This window comes from Anser anser (genome assembly GCF_964211835.1).
Source record: "Anser anser genome assembly, chromosome: 4".
Classification (NCBI taxonomy): Eukaryota; Metazoa; Chordata; class Aves; order Anseriformes; family Anatidae; genus Anser; species Anser anser.
Genome location: NC_139724.1, coordinates 69695686 through 69720740, shown reverse-complemented (window position 1 = coordinate 69720740; position 25055 = coordinate 69695686). Strand labels below are relative to the sequence as shown.

General features: G+C 38.1%; 1 protein-coding gene across 5 annotated transcripts in view; it reads right to left on the bottom strand.

Moving 5' to 3' along the window:
* The window catches only part of ZFYVE28 (zinc finger FYVE-type containing 28), a 147868-nt gene that overhangs the window by 36830 nt on the left and 85983 nt on the right, over positions 1-25055 (bottom strand). For all 5 annotated transcript variants that reach the window (XM_083835213.1, XM_083835215.1, XM_083835212.1 and 2 more), the window contains exons 3-8: positions 21404-21541; positions 18333-18535; positions 16524-16613; positions 13760-13849; positions 10441-10542; positions 1618-2979 (exon numbers count right to left, since the gene is read on the bottom strand). In XM_083835213.1, coding sequence (XP_083691339.1) covers positions 1618-2979; positions 10441-10542; positions 13760-13849; positions 16524-16613; positions 18333-18535; positions 21404-21541 — 1985 coding nt within the window. The remainder of the gene's footprint in view (positions 1-1617; positions 2980-10440; positions 10543-13759; positions 13850-16523; positions 16614-18332; positions 18536-21403; positions 21542-25055) is intronic.

Genomic DNA, 25055 nt, shown 5'->3' with positions numbered 1-25055 from the left:
AAAGAATGATCAGCTAGGCCATGACTTTTCCAGCCTCAAAGAAAGACCAGGATGGGAAGGCGTGACTGAGGTCTGCAAAGTCACAAATGGCACGGACCAGACGAAGACTTGGACAAGAGGTTATTGTTACACACACAAACCGTGGAAGGCTAAAAAAAAAAGCTGATATATAATTTTATTATATTTTGCAGAATTGCTCTCACAAATACCCTACCCAAGGAAAAAATTACTAGACAAATTGAGTTTTGCAATAAATGTATAATTTATCTGGCCATTGTAATTAAATTTACAATAATTACTTTTAAGCAATATTCCATCTGAAGTGTTGTAAAAGCATGAAATGTCAAAGGGATTTGTGAATTACTTCTTCAACTGAAGATGATTCTGTATTTCTGTTATGAGGCCTTGAATATGATGATACTTGCCAGCCTAAGATCGCAAATATTCAAAATAACGAGGAAGATAAAGGTATTTTCTCAAAAGTTGAGTTTTAAGCATGACAAGTTATATTGTACCTCTAAGAGGAATTAACTGTGGCCCAAATAACTCTCGATTCTATTTCCACCGGTAGTGAAATATTTCATAATTCAATTACGATTATTTCTGCACCCTCTACGTGCGGTAATGCTTCACGGTTCCAGCTACCCCCACTGCGCTACCCTGAACTCCATACACACATAACAAGAGAGACCCTGCGCCACACACAACCTCTGCACCACTGACACCGTAAGGCACAAAGGAAGAAAATCATCACAGAAATAGAGAAGACAACAGTAACTTAATTCACTTCTTCCCTCTGCTTTGTGGTATTAATCCTTCACGGAAACCAAGGATACTACTCACCATTAAAAAAAAAAAAGTTATCATCTAAATAGTGAAACAAAATAAATATAAAAATACAAAGCAGTTAAAAAAAAGTCTGGTGTTCTACAGTAGGACGCCAGTGTCTAATCAAAGTTGATTTGAAGTGTAGCGTTTTCTTTAACAGATGTTATATAGTTCCTGATTTTAACAAAATAATTTTGTTAAGTATTAATAAAGTTAAATGATTTTAACATTAATCTGTGACCTCTATTCTTCTATCAGCTTTGGTTGAAACGGTCTAATAAAGTTTAAAAGCTGCTTCTGCACTTTATTAGGTTCCTTCAACATACCTATTCACAAATCCATTCATGCCCACAGGCAACACGATCAGATAAGCCCTATTTTCTTAAATGAAGCTAAGATATGAGTTGGAATGTGTTTAATCACAATTTAATCCCATGTACTGATGCAGAAGTTAACTTTTTAGTATCTGCCAGACACTTTTTTTCTGCAAAACAGCAGAACACAACAAGTATGGCCACTCAGGTGATGTTTACTGGCAATGCACCCTTTGTTACATTAAACTGGTAAGATTGGGGTACTTAATTTCAATGATACGGTTTTCAGAAAAAGAAAAAAAAGCTGGTGAAGACCAACAAAAACTACTTGCATTAAAACTGTATATTCAAAAACTAAAATCCTTCAACATCATCTTCTTTAAAATCAACACTAATTGTACACAGACCACTAAAGAACTAGGAAAGAATTTATTTGTATGCAAATCTTACTATCAAAAAGTCAAGCTGCTCTTACCTTGAACTAGATCTTGATTTTATGTCTTCCTTGGCTGCCCTTTCACTACTAGCATCTTCATTGCTCTCCACTTTTTTCTCACATAGCTGTTTTCTCTTCTCCCACCTCTTCTGCTGATCTGAGATGCTTTCTGCTTCTCCTTGCAAGTCATCTTCTGCTCCTACCTGTGAACCTGAGGAATGTGCCAGGCACTTAGAGGAGATCGGCAGATTTTGCTCTTCTCTGCCAAAGTCTCTTTCTGCTAACAAAGCAGAAGTTTCAGGTTTTAATGTTTCCTGTGCAGGGACTGAATTGTCCAAGTTATCTACGTGGTCCATTTCCTTAGACTTCACTAACGTGTATGAAGCATTTACAACACCTCCTGCAGAATGTTTAGTCTTTAAACCTTCCACATTCTCCTCCCTGCTGTCTTCACAGCTGCCACAACACACACAGGAATTAATTAGACAGTTTGTGGCAGCTATACTGAGTTTATGGGATTCATCCTCCTCCTCATTTGCTAACGGATTAGCAGATCCAGGAACACAATTAATAGCTGCTTCGGGTGTTACTGGGGATTCTGAGCTAGAGGGAGATTTAGGATTGAATATTACAGTAGCAGATATTTTCATTCCTCCTGTCCTGTGAGCTATCATTTCTGCCATTTCTGCATCATCAGCATATGCATCCCAACCATTGAGGTATAACTGTGAATCCGGACCTTCCAAACAGCTGCACGAATTCTGAACTGAGATGCCAGACATCTGTTTGCTGTCTTCAATATTGTTATTATTGCTTACATCACTTTCTGCATCTTTTAAAAGCAAGGTTTCCTCTGTCTGATGACCGTTCTCATACAGTAGAGCATCTCTGTATTGCAGGTTCTGTTTTGAACTGTGGCAAGGGTTATTCACCCAAGCAAAGGTATCACTTACTGAATCCAGCCCAGCAAGAGCCTCTCCTGCTCCATCTAGGTCATCCATAAAAAACACTCTGTCCTCTTCATCAGTTAAATTGTCAAGATGGTGTCTCGTTGGTGAAGCTTCTGTGCTAGAACTATTTCTTAGGCTAGATCTGTGAGCTGGGGACTGACAGATGCTCGGAGGGGAAAGCAGAGAAGACATTTCATCTCCGACTCTGTGTACCATCCTATTCAGCTGTTCCAGCTCCTGTTCATCATACTGCATCGAACAAGCCAGCTCAGCTTCTGTGTTCTCAGCTTTTGCCGAGAGCTCCTTTGCTGGCAATGTTGCAGTTATGCCTGGTGTAATGACAGAGGGTACTTCAGGATCTGTTCTGACAGGAAAATCCACGTCTTGAGAGATGCAGAGGTTACGCTCCAGTGTGTGCAGTTCATCCTCAGTTAACGTCTGAAGTAGATCCCTAAAAGTAAAGAAAAACATGTGACATTGCATTCACAATCACAAGAGGCACTGACGTTACACATTTTAAGAAAGCTTTTACTGTCAGTACAGAAATCCAGAGAGTGAATGTGGGAACACAGAGTACTTTCAGCTGCATATCTCAGGGTGCATTTTGCATTCACATTCAGAACACTTGGGACTGCTGGTGCCTGAATTTAAGAACACTCATGCAAATACAGGCTACCAAATTATTTATATATTTGCAGTAAAGCCCCAAAATAAATCAAAACACACGCATAAAGTAAAATGGATCTTCCCCATTTACTCTGAGGGAAAGTGTTACTCACAGTGAACATACTTTGTCATTTTTTTAATTCACAAATTTGATTTCGAGTTGAAAATACATTTGCCATCCGTGGTACAAGATCCTGAAAATTATTCTACAAAAGAGTACACTAGAAGTTTCACACCCTTACATTGTCAGATAAGAAGAACTCATTAGAAGTATTAATATCACTTATGCAATGCTGATGTCTTGGAAGCCTATTCAGCGAAACTGGAACTTGGCTCTCCCCCGCCTCCAACACAACTTGGGGATTAGGGAGCTAGGCTTTTGCATGATGTTAAGAATCAGGCAGGCCTAAAAGCAAACATTGAGGCATTTACTGAACAGTTTCCCAGAGACATAAAGCATCTCCAATATTATCAAGTGTCCTCAGTATTGCAGTTTTGGACTATAAGCACCCATTTAAAAAGTGTTATTTGAGACTTATGTTTAAATGCTTTATAACTTTACAACATGATACATAGACACAGCACTGAATTTTAGGTCTGAATTTGATTTATACCATGCTTCTGAAGTAGGAGCTGCATATAAAAATATCCTCTGTCAAGAACTGTTGTCGACAGCAGTTGTTTCAAAGACCACCAAGTATATTTTAGCATAAATAAATGGATGGAAAAAGGGAGACCTTTCGGTTAAACAGGCTAGGAGTCCATTATTTTTCATGGGTTTAGAAGTCATTGGCTAGCAGGTGACATGCAGCTGGCAAAATATTAAGATGGTGATAATAACAATAATAATACACACCTATTAAAAGAGTTCCCTTAAAGGAGTAACTTCAGTCTAAACAAGAGAACCACATCCACCCTACAAAAAAGCTCCGTTCAATACATCTCATGTTTTGATTTCTATCAACCAACAAACATTACGTCAAAGGCCAAATACTTTTCCTATCACTAAATATTAAATTACCTAAAAAAAATCACTGGTATCTGACTTGTGTATCAATTAACATACAATCGAAAAAATACACACACATATATATATATATGTATGTATCAGTTTAGATAACCATTTCAAAGGCAGAATGAGTGTAGAATATATGTTTTCTTTTGTTGTGGTGGTGGTGATGTACACTCCATTTCATTAACATCTTTATACACTATATAAATTATGCTTTTATTCTTGGGCTGAAAATAAGAGGCATCATATGAACCTGAAAAAATACTAGACTTATTCAAGTACCACCTTACAAGAACAATCACACCACCATATCCTCCCCCTTTCACCTACTTCCATATTCTCAACTAGAGAAGTCAGTATTTATTTCAGTTGTTCCATATGCACCTCCAAGTCCAAAATGTGACCATTTTTCCAGTCATATATTAGTAATAAAGGGAAATGGACAATCTCTGTAGACCCAGTTAGCTCACAAAGCTATAGACCAATATTGCTATCTGGCAGACTAAAACACTTAAGACGACCTACACATTTCTTTTGTCTAAACAGTATGTCATGATATAACCTTTCTTTTTTGCCAAAACTTTTAATTAAACAGAAACCAGCATCTGTAAGAGATCGAGCGTTCTAACATCACCATAAAAACCAAATTGACAGAGAAAAGTTTAAGGCCAACACAAATAGCCATATCATTTGGTTTTTGAAAGAATTATACCAGTGTAAATCAAGAAAACAAAACAAAACAAAACAAAACCACATGATTTTTGCTATGAGGCTTTGTGCTACAAATAGTCAGTTTGTAAAGTTTTAGAAAAATGCTGGGATGTAGAATATCAGAAGCAGAAAGAAAGAAAAGCGAGATTTTTTGAAACTGAATTTTTGTTATTATTTTAAACACAGCAAGCACACAAACACAAAAATGAATGGTTTAGGCTTGTCTCTCACATATGCAAAGACAAGATATTAAAAAAAAAAAAAAGATATTTTGAGGTCAGTCCAAGGCCCATCAAGCACAGAAACTGGTCTCTAATATTAGATTGTAAGGAAAGGACTAAGAGTGGGCCAAGCATCCAGGGAACTTGCTAAGTGTTTCCTACTGGCTTCCAACAACCTATAGCTCAGGAAGTTCTGAGGTGGCATTTTCATGGTCAATAATTCTTGGTGAGCTTCTCCTGCATAAATGAATGTGTGTGTGTCAGGAACTAAATGACAGCCAACTACTCAAAACTCAGCTCTACTCAACACACCACAATCATACCCCCCTTCACGAAACACAAGAATTAGCAACTTCCACAAATACAGATTACACTAGCAACTTTCAGAGCAATTAGCTTTCCATCCAAGCTCATGAGCATAACTTGGACCTAAATGGGCCCAAGAAAAGTCTAGATTGAGCCCTCTGTTTTTCAGCATCTAATCTGGGGTGTTTTCTTCACTCTCCAGAACTCTCACCCTCCTTGCAGTGGTTGGGATTCCTGGATATCCAGCTGCCCAGAGTTGCTCTGCTTCTCTTCTGAAGGCACAGAAAACCTGACTGCTCACAACTACTTGTTATATGTTTCACCTATTTATAGCAAACACAAAGGTTTCTGCAAGTGCCGGAAATACATATTTACTGCATTCTGGTCAAAAGGCTACCTTCATTGAGTTGAGTAACAAACTCTTCATTTTTGCCAATACCAAACACCTTAAAATTTGAGAACAATTGTTTGCAGTTTTAAGGTTAAGTAAATAAAGCTTGATTCAAAAACCAATGAAATCAGCAACAGCCCTGTTGGCTTTTAGGGCTTCGAGTCAGATCCATGCTGCCTGGCAAGAGATACTAAATGCAATCAGTCAGACTACATGTGGTAGTCCACCAGCTCTGTTATTTTATGAAGGAAATCATTCCTGCTTTAAATTCATAGGAAATCTGCTCGACATCCTAATTGAAACATCAGAAATTTTACTATTAAAAAATGCAGTTTGTCCTAAGAAAAACAGGATCTGGCAATTACCTTCCCTGCTCTGCATAAAAACTAGACTCACTGGACTAATTTAGATAAAAGCTTCCTTGCAAGATGAACAACTTTTGATTGACAGTTATCTTTTTGATACAAGATATGTTAGTTAAAAAAGATTCACCGCCAACATTAGAACATGGCCTGTTTTAAAATGCCTGTGTAGATATTGGGAATAAAATTAATATCACCTAGTATACAGAAAGAAATGGTAAATTTCACTACTGGAAGTTTAAAACTAAATGTCAGACATCATTATTAAACCTTAAGGTTTAATTAAAGCGTAGCTACTTCCATGGTTCATTTCCTTTCTGCTGAAGCATCTGTAGCTCGTCAGTGGATCCAGCAAGTGCTGTGCTCACATGGAAAAAAAATTCTCACTCAGCTTTCATTATTCACAAGGCACAGGTAACGAGGGCTTCTACAGTCTGTCCTGACAGCTGCACTGCACTTGCTTTTCTCTGAGGCTTTAGAAAACAGCAAATTAAAACAAGGGCACGTTGGGGTTTCACCTGCTTTTACTCTTATTAGCTTGGTATCACAGAAAAGCAGTCTAGCCTTGAAAATACAAGGAACATTTTTCTTGCAGTGGTTTTAGCCACTGGCAGGAAAACAAGTCAAGGTCTTAAAACGTACTCTGCCTGTTACAAGCCAGTAGTAAAAATCTGCTCTACCTATTGCAAAAACAATAAATATTTTTTACCCAGGGAGCAGAAATTACTTCTTGAAAAATCAAGGCCAGATGCCCATTTAAAGACAAGCGGCTGAACAGAGGCCAGGGTCACACAACCCAGGTGCACAGATCCTGCACATTCGCTGGGCCTTCCTGAAATTCGCTCCTATTCTGACTGGCACCTTAAACTGTTTTCAGAAAACAGCATCATTGATGGTATTGCCAGCCCGTGATTCAGTTCTTGCTCCGAACGGAACACCAACAGCTCTCTGTTTACGGGGTTGCCGCTGTAGGACACAACGCAGGTATGGAAATGCAATTTGCATCTTCCTGCTTCCATCCACAGATCTGCTCCGATGCATCTCCAATGAGAAACCCACTCTCATAAAAAACAAACAGCACTGGCACTCTTTTACTGTAAAATTCTTCAAATCGAATCAAAGTTTTAAACATGGCCAACTTGGAAAAACTAATGTATTTTCCCCAAGTCACTGTGCATGCTTTAAAGGCATGCGTTTCACAACTTGCCCCTCATATTCTTTAACACAGCGACAGCAGGTATACCACATTTGATTTCTAGTCAATGTGAAAGGAGTTCAGTGTACTTAAAGTGGTAGGGTCCTCTGATTCTGCATCGCTTATCTGCAATCTGCTCGATTCTGCACCACTGAAATCCACAGAGACCCTGCTACCAGCTGTAATGGGTCCAGAAACCAGCACCAAGCAGGCAGAGGGCCCTGAAAAGAGGGCAGAACTAAGGAGTACTGCGAAATCGCAGATGTGCTTACCTCTGAAAACCCCCACATTGCAGCCACAAATGCACATATGGTATAGGCAATATTTTACTGCAAGAATGTTTAGGCATAGACATCCAAATTAAATATTTATGCATATACCAGATTATATGCTTTGCATGGTTAATAGGCAGAAATGGTTCAAATATCTCAGCTTAAAACAAACAGATAACCCTACTATATATATTTATGCATTGGTAGATGCATAAAATACAGTGCTGATATTTTATACCTTAAAATTGAAATCAACACAAGCATCTTGCACGGGTATTAAAATATTCAAACTCACCATTTGCTGCTCAACCTCACCAAACCTAAACAAAAACCCTTAATGCTTTTGCTCTGAAAGTCTTCCAAAATATTGCTTTCTAAGTTGCTGGCCACCAACAGGACCGCCAAAAATTGCCTAGCTAGATGTTTTTCTCAGCTAGCTGCAATTTAGTTACACAGATCCACATAAATATAGTACTTTCTTCATTTAAGAGCAGGCATGTTTTAGGATAATATAGTTTAAAAATTATCAACTGTATACTTGGATTTATTGGAGTGAAAATATTTAGTTGGCTAAAATTTAGAGCATACTGAACTATATGCAGAAATTTCCTGGGATGTGATCACTTACTCAGTAAGATCTTCTGTACTATTACAACAGATACACAATTGCAGTATAAAATGAAAATGAAAATATTTAACATAGGACTACTTGAATTATTTTTTGTGCCTTAACTACTGGTGATGGAGACCAGAGAAAGGCCCTTCACTTCATTTTACTGTCACAGCACTTCGTTTTTACTGGAGACACGTTCAAATATCTCATTCTGTCTTCCCTTATAGGCTTCTGTGAACATTGTTAGCGAGCAGGAAATGCAACCTGATGAGTTTAAAAAAATCTGTCATAACAAACAAAAAAAAGATCTAGACAGCTTAGGTACTTTTAAAGTAAATTTCATTACTCTAAATGAACTGCACACTTATTTGTATTACACTGTCTTTATTTCTATCCAACGTGTTTTTCATTCAAGAGTATTACTGAGGATCTTTTAAAGCCCAATTCTTTCAAATAATCAAGTTCTTTGGATGAGTTCCTTGATGTTCCTTCAATCCAGAGACTGACACTGTGAAAAAATTTCAAGTTACTTCTTAGCTTGCTTAAATTTTTCCCAATGCCCTGATAAATACTACCTCACTAACAACACCTTGCAAACTGTCTGCTAGACAACTGAAATCTTGTTTCTTAATGGTCATTTGAAAGAATAAATTATATAGATCGTGTAGTATCTGCATTCCTTTTTCCAAAAATGAATCTGAAAGCCTTTTCATTTTTGAAAGTGTGCATTGAAAATTACAGTTATTGAACAAATAAGCACATTACTAATGTCTTTTCAACCCAAGCATTAAGTTCAGAGAAACTGAAAATTAAATGGACTAAGCAATAAACTGACTTCATTGATTTCCATTTTCCTTGTTGTGAAATGTACGGAGTAAGCACAAAATACAGATTATGAGAAATATTTTAGTTTTGAAATATTTTCTTGGCTTTAGTCAGCCCGTGGAATACTAGTGAAAATTTCTGTGATAGGCATATATTGGGATATTTTTCTAAAGCAAACTGCAAGGACTTCTTAAGCTTTAGTAATGTTTAAGGTTCACCCACCCCAAATTAAGTTTTGCTACTCAGTTAATGTTCCTCTTCTTTACTCTGTTTTATAAAACCATAGTAATTCAAAATATATGAAAATACATGTCAATTTGTCCATTTTAATTCTGAGATTTCAACATGAATATCATTAGTGTACCTGAAAATAAAACTTAACCTAGAGAATATTCAAGAAGCCCAAAAGGACGTGGTCTAGATATTCATAAAAGCTAACTTCAGAGATAGGCTCCTCACAAGGAAATTAATCTGGATAAACCTAGTCTCCATGAAAATTCTTCTTATGTCAAACCATCATCATGACAGACAGGGAAGGAGACAGGTAAAAATTGGACACAGGAAAGAAAATTTGCCAAGTTAACTCTAGAGATTTCCAAAACAATATTTGCAGTGGGTGTACAAATTACAATTATCAGAAAATAATACGGTGCATGGATTGAAAGAACATTATTTATTGAGTTCAACTTCTGGATAAAATACTCTAAGTCTGAATATAAAAAAGAAAACAGCATAAGATACAGCTTGATTTCTACAAAGTAACGCATCAATGATTTAAAAGAACTCATCAAAAAAAATTTATTTTAATGTCCCTTATACTTGAATTGAGCCAAAAACAAACACCTCTCCAATGATTCCCGAGACTGAAGCACTGTGAAAAGAGGTATATATAAAATGATCCACCCTCTAGAAACAGATGCACAATATGAAAAACTGATGGTCATCTCTATTAGATTAAGAATGATCTGAGTATTGCATCATAACATATTGAGAAAATATGATAAGCCTAGTTAAACAAAAACATTGATGCTAATTAGAAGCAGGATCTCCCAAAATAAAATGCAACTTTAATATTTCAGGCATCATACCACCATAAGGCAAAACTAAAATGTAATAAAGTTATGTTCAGAAAAAAATAAAATATCAAAGAGAAAAAGTTTAGAAAATTCAGGGAAAATGAAAAACAAGTTAGATATTTCATGGGTATATAAGTCAGATGAGAGGAAAATGTATCTTCACATAACAAACAAACACTTTCGTAAGCATCTCTATGCACTGTTTTACTCTCTGATTTTCACTACAAAAAAGAAGCAGTTACAACCATCATTTATTACTTGCCTTATTTTTCTTAACAGAGTGTGAAAAGGTCTGAAGAGTTCAGACATATCTTCTGGCTTGTGGTCCAAGTTCAGTGGTCCCTCGGAGTAGACTACAAGGCCACTGTAGTTCAGACAAGCATGAACACAAAAATAAAAATTACTTCACACACAGCAACTACTCACTGAGGAATCAGAAAAGCAACTGTACATAAATATTAGAACTACACTCAAGTTACTTCATTTTCACATTGTTATCTTATTTGTCTTATCCACCTCCAGTTAGAATAAATGATATTTAAAGCTACAGGAAAAAGATCCCCTCCCCTCCAACCCCTGCTTCTGAAGCATGGGAGAAAGAGCAATGGAAGCCCAAGAGGAAGAACATACTCTCATATCACTGCTGCAGCTGACCCAGAAAAAACAAAAACAAAACACAAATTGATTATTGGTTAAGTTGGGGAAAGCTCACTAGCTTGAGAGAGATTGCAAATGGCTTGTTCTTTCCAGTCTACATCATTTCTAGGTAAGATACTTGACTTACACTCCCATTTTTCTATCTATAACCTGGTAGCAACATGAGATAGAAAAGAAGATAATCACACTAAGTTACGTAAAACATATTTTGATAATATCACGCTTCTAAATGAACTAAGTATTTGTAAAATTTCCCTGGAAAGGGCTTAGTTCATGATACTGAAAACCCCTGAGCACCTCGCTGAAAATACCTAAACACCTACTGACAGAACCTCTATTGCCAAAACCCACGTGTGTCAGGGATTACACAAAATTCACCTTCTTCACCATACCTGCTGCATATTACTGCACTGTGCCTGAGAGAGCGGATTCCACCCATAACAGGCACCACTCTGCTTAAAACCATTTAATCCTCTGCCCACTGCCAAAACAACTTCTGTTTCTCAAAGGCAAATGGATTGCGTGTTCTTACCCTCTGGATTACATATGCTTTATTTTACCCTGGACATTTTTCCCCTTCTGAGAGCTGACTATTTCAAGGATACGTTGTTTTTCCTGCAGTCAAATTACATGTTGCTTCAGAGAGCTTTCTAGGTACAATAAAACTTGTGGTGTCTTCTACTCACCTTCTGCTCATCAGCAGCACTGTGCATAGCTACCTAAAGCTCTCAGACACCGCAGCAATGCTGGTGTCACAAGTAATATGTGACTCCCACTGAAGTATTAAAAAAAAAAAAAAAGACCACTTACACTCTGTTTACCATCTGGGATATACTGCTCTTTTTCTTCTGTTTATAAACCCAGAGTCTGGCTCATGCCCTGGTACCAGGATAGTACTGTAGTCTCCCATCAGGCTGGAAGATGGCCATCAGAAAGTTCAGAATTGTCAAGACAACAGAGGGTCCCAGAAATGCGACTACTGAACTTGATCAACATTGCTCTGGGGATTGGGGTTTGACGGCAGGAGCAGGGAAGGGGAGAACGGGAGCGTGAGGGAAGTTGCTTCTTTTGCAAGTCAACTTTTTTTTTGTGGTTTAAGACAAATTATCCTGTAACCAAGGTTACGTACTGTTTTTCAAGCTTTCTGAGCTTCAACAAGGAGGCTACCATGAAGCGACAGAGTTATCACTGACTCATGCAGTCACGTTCTGCCTCAACAAATGTCACGTCTTTGCTGAGTGGAAGCTAGAGGCTGCTACCACTGAACTTCTAACGGACACAAAACACCACTCCTTTGGCAGTTTCCAGGCTCCCTTTCTACAGAGCTTAACTCTCAGAAGAAATTTTAAAAGATAAAAATAGAAGAGGGCTCAAGCACTACAAAAAACGATTGTGAAATGGCCTCCATAGGACTGTTGAAAGAGTTCTGAATCAACGCTTGAATTTGGTTGTACCACGGAAGGAAGTACAAAATGAAAAAAAAAGTGCATCTTAAATGTTTCCTACTAAAGTCAAAGTTCCCTGACACCTGTTAAATACTGTGCAACATACACTGCCCAACCTGCACAGTAAGCTGATATCTGAAAAGAAACATTAAAGAACAATGACTCTCAAAAGTATTCCTTAAAGGAAAGCTTTGTTATTAGAGAATCAAGGGAAGCCAGCACTTCTCCTGGCCCCAGACCCATCCTACTCAGGCTACCCAACACAGCAACAACATGGCAACTTTAAATGCAAGACAGATGCAACTCAAAGGCTTCTCCTTTCACAGTCCCAATAAAAGGCCTGAATTTCTTCAAGGCTGTACCATAACTGGATGGGGTTATTTTCCCGTGTGACTTCATATGGCAGTGATTTATTTTCAAATCACAGGATACTTGGGAGCAGTTAAACCAATTTCTCTTCTCTCTCTCTCTGTCCTTCTTTGTAATTTGGGATTGATATTGCTCATTTGCCAGAGAGCCCTTGGTTTTCCTGTGAGCAACCATGTGTTCTTCTTTGTGTCTTCCAAGAGCATCAGAGTGTATTCTCACATTTCTGTTGTCTTTTGATAATCAGATTATTATTGTTTTTATTTTTAGAATGATGGTTACATAGAATATCCTATTTAAAAGGAAAAATGCGCCACAAAGATTTCCTAAACAGAAGCACATTTTACTCAGGATTTTAGGTTTCTTATCTCCTTCAATTATACTACTGACATTAGCTAACTTTAAAACATTCACAATGGTAAAATATTAAAAATATGCTGGCTTTACTTCAGAGAAACTGCTGTCTATTAAATCATGAAGACTCATTAGGAAAAATGCATCTGATCTGTTCAATGTTGAAAAAGCTGAATGAAGCAAAAAAAAACTGTTTTAACTTAGTTACCTGAGCGGTCAATACAGGGCACGAATTTACACGTAACAAGTTATACATGTTAATACTTCCCCTTGAAAGAGATTTAAACCGAACTCACTGGTCACAATGCACTCAGCTTGTTATGACAATTCTTTCTGGATCCAGAGTCATTAAGAAAAATACACAACTGAAATTGAAAACGTGTGTTTTCCAGGACATGTATCCTTAGGCCATATTATTTTTGAGTAACAGAATATCTGCTTTCAAAAAATCTTTTTGACAACACTACATTCTATGTACTGATGTTCTTCGTTCACTTTTTCATTTTTTTCTGGAGGAAGACTAATCAACAGTTTCAGGGTCCTGCTTTCTATATTCTCTTTTCTCTTCCCTTTCCTTTTTTGCTCTTCAACTTCAATGATAAACCGGCAATGACTTGCTTTTTTTAAATTCTCTTTTTTTGTAAATAACGCAAGCAAACTCAGGTGAAAGAAAATACATCAAAATTCTGAAGTTCTTTAAATCTTCAATATATTTCTGAGGGGGAGGCAGAACACAGAATAGTTATCAGAATTACTTACCATACAATGGCTAATCTTGGGATAGTAAACATTAAAGCTGGTTCATAGTCATCAATCATATCTTGAGTGAGGTATCCAAGCCTTAAGGCTCTAAGTAGAAGAATAAAATGATTTAGCAAGAGGTTAGACTCTCAAAGTTCCTATTTCAAAGTTTCCTATTTCAATAGGAAAAAATATGAAAAAAAAATGTGATAAAAGCCCAAACTAATAGTATTTAATTCATAAACATCCTAATATACTATGTATAAAACTGACTGATGTAGCATTCACTGTAAAATATATGTATATATATATTAAAAATCAACACATATAGCCATCTAAACAAAACCAAAATATTTATTTATGCCACTTTCCCTTCTTATATACTATTTCATGTCAGGTTTCAGCTTGTTACTGGAAACCACTGGTGCTTATAGGCTTGCAAGTTTAATAAAAAAAGAAAAAAATACATTTTTAAAATAATAGTGTAAAGTATTTGGTCTCATTTTCAAATAAAACTTGCTAAAATCTTTTAGGTCAAAACACGCTAAGCTCACAAGCCTAACTAAAAAAAAAAGTATATAGAGCAACTACTACTGAAGTCTCTGAATTTAATATTTGGGATCCTTCATCAACCCCTAATAACTTTTTCAAATACATCAATCCCTTTTTTGGGCTGAAACCCTTTTTTTTTTTTTTTTTGGCTTTTCACTTGGTGATATTTTCTAACTTTTTCTTCGTAGTTTCTTAATTTCCTTGCAACTTTCTTCTCCAATTTGTCCATATAATTGCGTAAAACGACACCCACACAGCACACTAGTACAGCTGCTAGTACTGGTCATGAGTAGAATAGAATTAACATTTTCTTATTCCTTTTCAATACTCGTTTTGCCAACACTGCTGTTGGCAGACAGCGAAACAGCCATGGCTCACTTGGTGCTAGCACTAGATGGACTCATTCAGTACATGGCCAACTACAACTCCCACATTTTTTCCTACACTTCATTGCCAGATTAACCAAATCTGTAAAAGACAAACAATGATTTTCCTCTTAATTGTCAAATATGTGGCATTTCTATCTAGTAAGTATCTGACAGATTGCAAATAATTCCTCCAACTTGTTGCAATCATTTTCAGTTATAATCCTTTATTTTAAAAGGCCCGAAACACCTCTGATTTTGGTATCATCTACAGATCGTGAAAGCGTGCTATGTATTCCTTACTGATGGTCTCAACCACATATGCATGGAAGCTAAGCTCCAGTCTTCCCAGGATTTTACAGAGCCTTTACAGGTTCTTTATAGAATCACAGAATGGTTTGGGTTGGAAGGGACCTTATAGATCATCTAATTCCAACCCCCCTTCAGTGTGACACCTCCCACTAGACCAGGTTGCCTAAAGCCCCATCCAGCCTGGCCTTGAACACCTCCAGGGATGGGGCATCCACAGCTCCTCTGGGTAGCCTGTGCCTCACCATCCCCAGAGTAAAGACTCCAATCAAAATCTATCATTTTTAAGTTTAAAACCATTCCCCTTGTCCTATCACTACATTCCCTGACAAAGAGTCACTCGCCAGCTTTCCTGTAGGCCCCCTTTAGGTATTGGAAAGTCACCATACAAGGTCTCCCCGGAGCCTTCCCTTCTCCAGGCTGAACCCCAACCCCCTCAGCGTGTCTTCACAGGAGAGGTGCTCCAGCCCCTTGATCATCTTTCGTGGCCCTGCTCTGGACTCGTTCTAATACGTTGATGTCCTTCTTGTGCTGGGGGCCCCAAAGCTTAATGCAGGGCTCCACATGGACTCTCACGAGAGCAGAGCAAAGGGGGAGAATCCCCCCCCTCACCCTGCTGGCCACACTGCTTTTGATGCAGCCCAGGACACGGCTGTCCTTCTGGGCTGTAAGTGCACACTGCCAGCTCATGTCGAGCTTCTCGTCAACCAACACCCCCAGGGTCCTTCTCCTCAGGGCTGTTCTCAATCCATTCTCTGCCCAGTCTGTATTGGTGCTTGGGATTGCTCTTGCAAAGATGCAGGGCCTTGCATTTGGCCTTGTTGAATTTCATGAGGTTCGCATGGGCTCACCTCTCAGGCCTCTCAAGGTCCCTCTGGATGGCATCTCTACACTCTGTCATTTCGACCTCACTACACAGCTTGGTGTCATCAGCAAACTTGCTGAGGGTGCACTCAATCCCACTGTCCATGTCACTGACAAAGATGCTAAACAGTGCTGGTCCCCTGAGGAACACCGCTCATCACTGATCTCCACTTGGACACTGAGCCGTTGACCGCAGCTCTTTGAGTGCAACCATCCAGCCACTTCCTTACCCACCGAGTTGTCCATCCGTCAAATCCTTGTCTCTCCAATTTACATACAAGGATATCACGGGGGACAGTGTCAAATGCCCTGCACGAGTCAAGGTAGATTATGTCAGTTGCTCTTCCCCTATTTATGATAATCACTGGAGTTTGGCAGATGATGTGAACCATCTCCCCAGGTATTCTTTACTGAAATAACGTTACATGTTGATGCCTTAAAGAGATTCAGCCCTTTTAAAAGCTTAGTCTTCATTTACACATCTATACCAACAATATTACAGTATTATTACCCTTTCTTTAACAACAAAAAGAAAAGGCTTGTGCTAAAGCTTTTTAAGTTTGTATTTAGATACTTAAATGCCACGTATTTTTATGATGTTTCTTAATGACTACAGGTAAGATATTTCTATACATGTTCAGACTAAAAGTAAACATTAAAATGAAAACCTAATAGTTAATTGCATTGCTTACCTCTCCACAGTTTCACAGAATAGTACAATTACCTCTTGCTGTACATAATATTCTTTTGGGGACTTCACAGGTACCATGGCCGACACATAACTACGAAGATTATAAAATAATTAATGTACTCCTGTTTTACATGATTTAACAAATCAGATCATAAGTAAAAACAAACCTAGTCCAAAACACCTTAGAAGCACAACATTTCCTGAACCATTTTATATTTATTTTGGCAGCACCAACTAGAAAAATCGTAAATGTTAAGAATGTATATGAAATTAAGATGATTTACTTTTTGCGCATTGAGGTATTGGAACTCAGTAGTAATTTATAGGTATAATTATACACATTTAGCAATCAGAACTTCATACTATATGGCACAGGGAGGCAGGTCCTAGAAGGATCTTTATTGATGCATTTTGACAATAGAAAAGTTTACGCTGCATTTCTTGGAGAAAAAATACTGACTAAGATACACGTTTTATCTTGAAAGGTTTCAGTTGAAATTGTATTATTGACATTCAGTTAGTCAGCAGAGAGATAATTTGGGAGACTTAAACAGTGGCCTCATTTCTACATGGAATTACATGCAAAAGCGCTGATGGACAAGGCAAGAAACACGAGTAGAAGTATGGTGTTTTCTGTCATTGTAATGTCCAGTCAGTCCCTTGTGGACTGTGGGTAACACAAGAAGAAAAAAAAGTTGTTTTGGAAAACAGTGGCAGAGGAAACTGCTGTATGTACAGCTGGTACGGACAGGTCAGAAACTGTGCAGGCATTGTCCAGAACCACCTACTGACTGCCACTGGTGTCTGCACAAAGAGTCACATTTTTAATCAGCGTTTCCAGTTAAGATATTTTTCAATATAACAGCATAATTATGATTTTCCCAATCAGAAAAAAAAAAAAAGACTTATCTGAGTAATATAATACAAGAAAATATGAATAAAGAGGAAGGACAAACAAGACGACAGGACGTTCTAGGGATTATTCCTAAGAAAAATTTAAAACACTACCCAATTACCAAAAATCCTGTTCTGCTGAAGGCATTAAATGCTGTATCATGTTAGATCCATAGATAATCTCATCCAGTATCCTGTTTTTAATTATGCCCAGCACTACATACATCCAACAGACTTGAAGGAAACTAGCTTAAATTATGCAGCACAATACAAGACTTGGTCAATAGGATCTTTGACCCAACAAGCAGTTATTTTTTCTCACCCCAAAAGCAGTTGTTTTATTTTTGCCATAAACCTCCAAGCCATTTTTCCATCAGAATTTTTTTAATCAATATGTTCTTGAGTTTAATTATGGCTCATGTGTAAAAGCACTTCCTTCATCAGATTTCAATTTGCCTTCTTAAATTCACTGAGTGCATCTTGCTTTTATCTCTAAGCATGAGACAGAACAAAACCTCATAATCTCTAGACTATTTGTTATCATAAATATTTTTTAATGTCTCTTATTTGTCACCTCTCCTCTGACAAAGAAAACATTAAGGGAAGAGACTTATGGCTTTCTTTTGTGTCTTGGAAAACCTCCCTCAAATGCCATATGCCAGCATGCAAATGGAAGATTACAGTTGACTTGAGGAGAGCAAATGCTGATTGCTAAAAAGCTATTTAATTTTCTTTTTATTATTGCTACACTGGCAGGGAAAAAATTAACAATAGAACACATTACTGCAGAATTTAAATGTCATGACAAAAAAATAATGCTTTTTCTATTAAAGGAAAACAGAACAAAACATCCAACTTCCAAAAACCAAAGAGGCAAGCAACAGTTATAGTAGCTCATTAACTTAGAATCTGTTACCTTAATTCAAATTCTGCAAAAAGGACATCAAAATGTTTGAGTGAATCTTTCATTTTTTCTGTGTAGAGGTTCAAATCCCTTAAGGCCTGGTCACGTATGATGTTTCTAACTTCCTCTAGGCTGCGGGTAAGATCCTTGGCCAACGGTCTCATAGCCATACTCTCAATTTCACGATTCATAATAATCGAACCAGCAGCCAAACACTACGAAAACACATTGAGAAAGAAATTATTATTTTGTATAAGGTTACTTTTATGTTAAAAAAAAAAAGCACAAGATGAGATATTGGATACTTTGACCAGGGCAATGCTTAGCCTGATTTGTTGCTAATTATTAAACAACTAGAAGATTTAAGACTGATAGGTTCAGAGTCCTAAGTCTACATGTTAAAGGTCAGGGAGTAGCTCAGTCAGGGAGATATGAGAATGGGAGGAAGGTTGGCAGACAAACCTACGGAAAGCTCTACTCCTACTAGTGAGACAATCATCTTCAGTAGGATATATCCTCTGTGTGCGCAAGGATTGCTTGCAGAAAAGGGATGTGAATACAGGTAAAATATGATCAATGGACTGTTTCAATTCAAGCTGGACTGCTTGATTTTGTCAAATAAATTTATCCTTACAAAAAGGAAAGACATTCTGTGACTGTGATGCCTTTTGCAACAAGAACAGTCACGCTGGCCATAGAACAAGGGATCCAGTATCCTGTCTCCCACTGAAGCTGTGAATATATTTTACAGGAAAGAATATTAAAAAGCAATCAAGCAAGCAAGCAAACAAACACCACAGGTCACAGGGATTCTTCCCTTCCAGTTTCTGGAAAACAGCAGGTTAAGAGACTCCTTGGCCCTGGAGTTATATACTGACTTCCTCTAACCAGCTCAAAGACATTAAATGTATATTTTTACATATTAACATACTAATATAACACTTTTCAAAATCTTGCTATTAAAATATGTTATTAAATATATTTGCTGCTGGCTTCGTTCCTTTATAGGTACATTTGGAAGACAACAAGCACTGACATAAGTCATACTTGCTGTATTTTATTAAAGGAAATATTTTTTTTTAACCAGAAATGTAGAGGGTTATTTACATTTTATTTGTTTCTCATTCCCCTTTGCAGCTCTGCATCCCTCCCCTCTTCCCTGCAGGGAGGGAAGGAGTCTCTGCAGCCCCAGATGGAGGACCTGCGGTCCCAGCCCCTGCTCAGCAGCCTGATTTGTTTTTAAGTGCACTCAGAGAAGATCATGTTCTTACCTCTTACCAGCCAAACCAGTATTGGTGGAAAAATATGGATAAGGCAAGCCTTACCTGTTGATAGGCACTGTTTGACTGGTGATTCAAAGTGCCAGCACTGACAAGGACACCTAGGCATATATTTGTAACTGTCCATACAGTCTTCCTTACTACATGCATTTACAGGACAGTGTCTGCGGGAGCATGAATCAGCATGACTTCAGCACTGCACACCTTAAGTCTCTGAAACCAACAGGTCTGCTCAGACCAGGGACAGTGGAAGTTCGATTTGGAAAGATTAAATGCATTAGCTTATATAACCCAAACACTGAATAAGGGGAGGAAGGTTTTTTTTGTTTTAAAAGCTATTGGCCATGTCAGTGGTTCCCTCAAGCACTTTTCGCCATGGACTCAAAGAGAAGTTACTGCCTTGGCTGGGGTTTTTCCTGTTTGTTTGTTGCTGCGATCCCAGTTTCCTAGTCCCTTAGAGGAGGAAAGGATAATAGGATTCACGGGGATTCAATACGAATGGCTGCATGAAGAATTACCCCCATCTTGCCCTCCCTAGCTACCAAGGAGGTGCTATTAAGGCAACGTGGCAGATGCCCTCAGCATTTTAAAACGGAGCTGGGTACCATCTGGATGAAGGTAGGCAAGGTCACACCATAACAAGAAGAAAAACTGCTGCTGTTATTGCTGAGCACGGAATTATAAAACATTGACATCGCAAATTCATTTAATAAATGCTACCCAAGATTTCTCCAGCTCTGAGGAGCTTACAATTAACTACTGTCAAAGACATTTTCAGAAGCAAAACACATTGGGGTATATTGGACTGAACAAGATAGGCACTGCTAATGGAGATCATGCACTTTAAAAAGAAAGGAGGCATCAGAGGAGAAAAGACTGGTTAATAACCAGCTGAAGGGAGCTGAAGGATTGTTTCAAATAGCAAAGATGCAAAGCTGAAAATAACAACGTAAGGTGCTGCTGTGTGCTGGGATGTCTAGATAACTTCCCCCTCACCCCAACAAATGCATGATGCTTAAAGTCACCTTCAGGCCAGCAGACCTGAAGATACTAAATTTATCTTTGAAGATGCCACAATGATTTTTTTTAAGCCAACAAATATCAGCACTAATGAATAAGCATCTTACATATCACATCCTTTTTTTCTGATTCTTCAGGCTTCCCTTGATTACATTAATTAAGGCCTATTCACTATAAAATCCCCTGTTCCTACAGGCTGCTGTGGAGGCAGGTCTTCGAGAGAAACCAGGCAAGAGAAGGAAAGTGCGCTTCAGTGTTTTGCAAAGAACCCATTATATCTTCAGCATACATGAGAATTAAGTGCAACAAATGTCAGCTGAACAAACTTTGCATGTTTAATACGAGTTATAGCATAACATAGACATCAAAATAAAATGACAGCTTGCACTTAGATTTGCAGGAGAACTTTTCTCCTGAGAAAATTTCCTTCTCTCTCTTTGTTTCTAAGGCTTTCAAAGCATGAGATGTGAGATGGCCTATCAGGATAAAAATCATCAAGAATACAAATCAGATGCTAATTAAAAAAGAACAGTTTTTTAAAAGATGGTCATATTGACAGTAGAGAATTATGAAATTAAATCTGTATCCAATAACCAAAAACATAGTGAAAGAATCCCCTTCCACTACACATCCACAGCAAGTTCTCCATCCGTTTCCCCTGTTCTGTAATTATACGGACCATTTTCAGAGAAGGCTCGGGGTGCATTTTAAATTCCAGCTGCAAGCTTTATGCCATAAAAAACTGCCCATTAGCCCCAAGTAACAGAAACATGAGAGACTTACTTCTGCTCCAAACCAAAGCTGTCCTGCAAGGTTGTCATGGCGTATTTCCTCTGGAAACTTAACACAAAAGTCTCGGTTGGCCCGTTCATGAGGAATGCATTCATCCATGATTTGATTTATGATGTTCAAAACATTATCCTGAAGCAAAATATAGGAAAACATATATGCTGTTCCCAAAGTAATCACACTTTTAAATAAGAAAAGTTTTAACAGATTTTATTAGTGAGACTCCAACTAAATAAGTGACTTGGCAAATGCAGAATGCAAGTGAAGAACATCACACAAACACACACAGAGCATCCCGCTGGTGAAAAAAAGGAGAATATTGCTGGAAGGAAGCATGACAAACTTCACTTTTTGTAGAGGCACTGTTGTGTTTTGTTTTTTTTCCTAGAGGCTGTTTCTCAGACTCACTTCACTCAACTTTGAATACTTCATTGGGACTTCTGGTGAGGAGGCATGATTTGAAGAGCTTCTGACCTGCAGCTACCTATCTGCAAGACACCAGTAAATAAGCGAGAAATACAAGTAAATTAGATTCCTCTCATTTCCTCTCACCAGTTCCCAGCGATAGGCATTTCATTCTTCCTAAAAAGAATGCCCTACAGGGTACCCCGGAGGCCTCAGAAATTGATTTATGCTGTGATCGTCAGGGTTGAGTGGACGTGAGCTCGTCCTGGAAATACAGATGAGGAGGTTTCTGTAGGGCTGGCGGGCGCTGTGCCACCTCACCTCCTGGACCACCCGGGGGGATACGGGGACGCAGCCCGAGTGTGAGAGTGTTTAATAGCAGCTCTGATCTGTGTCTGCAGCAGGACAGAGATCAAAGCCCTCTAAGCAGCTTCTTGATATGAGGTAAATAACCTGCACTCGTTTACTTGAAAAGATAATTTTCACATACCCCTGCTGGGTACTGGAAGGAATTTGATTACCATAATAAAGGTAGATTCAGAGCACGGGAAAGGCTGAGTGCTTTCATTAAAGATGCTTTGTTTGTCTCACGCTTTTTCCATTATTTACAGAATTCACATTCTACTTAAAATATTTTTCAAACAAATAAAAACAAATCTGTCATGTATAGAACTGTTTAACAGGCAGAATGGCTTCAAGTCTGCGCTGCACTGTTTTATTTTGCTCTGCACTTAAAAGAAAATAACAGAAGATGGGAATTTTAAAGAAACCTGCCTCTTTTGTGTGTTCCCACTGAGAAAAAAACAAAACCTACTGTAGGTTCAAAAAAAAATATATGCATATTTTCTGTAATTTCAGTGCAGATTGCTGGAATTGCTGTTGCCACAAAATAATGCTAGTATCAGTCCTGTAACTACAATGGTCTTCATTAAAAAAAATAAAAATCAATCAATCAACTATGATCGGCAAAATTTATTACACATTGGCATAAGGTGTTTTATCTACTGCTGCTGCAATTATTAAAGCATGCTTACCTAAAAGTATTTTTTAAGTGTATCATGCAGTAATATATCATTTTAATTAAGTTGTTTAAAGAAACAAACACCCCCTGAACATTTAGAACACAGACAGGGATTCAGTCCCGCACCCTGCAGAGATGGGCACGAAGTGAAGGCGCAGGGGCCGAAGCAGTACTGGAAGAGTCGTCCCTCGTGCTGAGGCTGTTCTTTGTGTAATGCTTAATTTTAGAGCCGTACCCCTCCCCCTGCTGGGTAGGAGAACACTGCCAGGATCCACAGAGCGCTTGGGTCCCAATTCAAAGAGTTGCCCATTGCGGAAACTGAGAAAAGCGCAGCCTCGCAATGCTCCCCAGTGAAGGGAACTCAAGTTCCAGTCCCAGGCAACAAAGCAGAAGATGCTGCACCCTGGTTCGGCGCTGGCATCCAGGACCACGGAGCAGCAAAGCTGCCACCACCTTCCCAGGGTAAAACAGACAAGCAAGGAACTACGTGCCAATTCCTATGGAGCAACAGGGTGACAAAAGCAAGGTACTGCTTTCCTTCCTCCCCTCTCTTCCTCCTGCTTGGTTCTATGAAATACAGGTGTAGATCAAATGATTAGTAGGAACGCCATTTCTTAACTGCTCACATCGTTATATAGTCTAGATATAGCTGGGAAACCAAAATATTTTGAAAGTAGGTCCCATAAGGAAATCGGCTCCTAAACCATTTAGTTTGCTACCCAAAGTCACAGAGCAAAGTATGAAACTGAGGATTATAACTTGGAAATTGTGGAAAGTCACGAGTCGCTCGTCATCTGTTTTAAACGAGCTATTCCTCATCTATTCCAAGAGCAGGTGCTTTGTCCGTAGCTCCCATATTAGCACCCCAGCAATACAGGTTGGCACACCAGAAAAAAAAAAAAAATGAAATTTCTGTTTTCAGGGAATTAATACAAGTTTGCAAAGATCTTTTAACGCTGGAGTGATACAGAGATAAAAAGTAACCCTACCAGCCGAATTTTTACAAAACCTGCAGGAAATGCAAAGAAATATAAAAGCAGTGAACTCATAAAAGAATTATATTTGAATCAAATTATACCAGAGTTTAAATAATCCAGTCCCATTTTAGTTTAGGACATGATATTCCAATTCATTTTACTTGCCACCAAATTTGAATATGGTAAAATGCAATTTTCAATCTCTTGCTTCTTTAAAAAGCTGCACAGAATAGGACAGTGAGACCTGTATTGAAAAGCATTCCCAATTTATTATTATATTTTTTAACTTTAATGCATTACTTTCCAAATGCAATCTTATCTTACAGCAAATACAAGACAGATTGACTTCCCATTTCATAATCATCTACATACTTACTCAAAATTCCTGATATATCAAAGAAAGTTTCATGCAAATGGGGTAAAGCAACGGGACTCACAGAACAGTTGCTTGCCCAGGTATATTTTGTTCTGTTTTGTACTCTGAACTAGTAGCAGTTTTTCCAAGAGTTACCTGGCTTCACATGGGCAGCTGGTCATTCTGACAAAAAGCTATGTGAAAAACACAAGTAAAGAGATGAGCACTTCTTCCTGTCAAATCTATTAGTGATACTGGAAGATCTAAAAGAGGACAGTTGACAAAACTTTAATATTCAGTGTGAAAGTGCTTAGAAAACTATGAAGTAAACTGCTTTTGCTGTTTCGAGATGTGTCATTTCCCAAATTCTCTGACTCTACCCAGGGTTTATCTTATCCTACTACACGGAAAAAAAGAAAAAAAGCAAACAAAAACAATTCTCCACCACACTCCTTCCCTCTTCCATTCCTCCTTCTTACGACACCTAGAGCAGAGAAACCTAAGCAGGAAATTCACACCACTTGCTCCTGTAATGATTTCAAATCTCTGCTGCTTTGCAACTGGAAGAATGCCAGCCAATTTAGACAGACCATCCAATGCGTTGTAAGCAAATTAGTCTTTTCTTTAAAAGAGCTTCAAGAAACATTCAATTTAGTTAATTACAGTATTCTGCTTTGTAAGCGAAGAATGAATGGGTTCAGATACATGGCAGCACCGAGGTTTTGCTCTAAGTTAAGCAACAGAAATCAATTAGTTGGAATTGAAGTAGTAAATCTTTCACTTGATCTATCTTGCTACATAAAAGCCTCCGGATGCTAATGTATCCTTTGGTGGCTTTATCTGTTATCTGCCGGTTCATTTGCATACGGGGATGAGCACTTTTGTTTC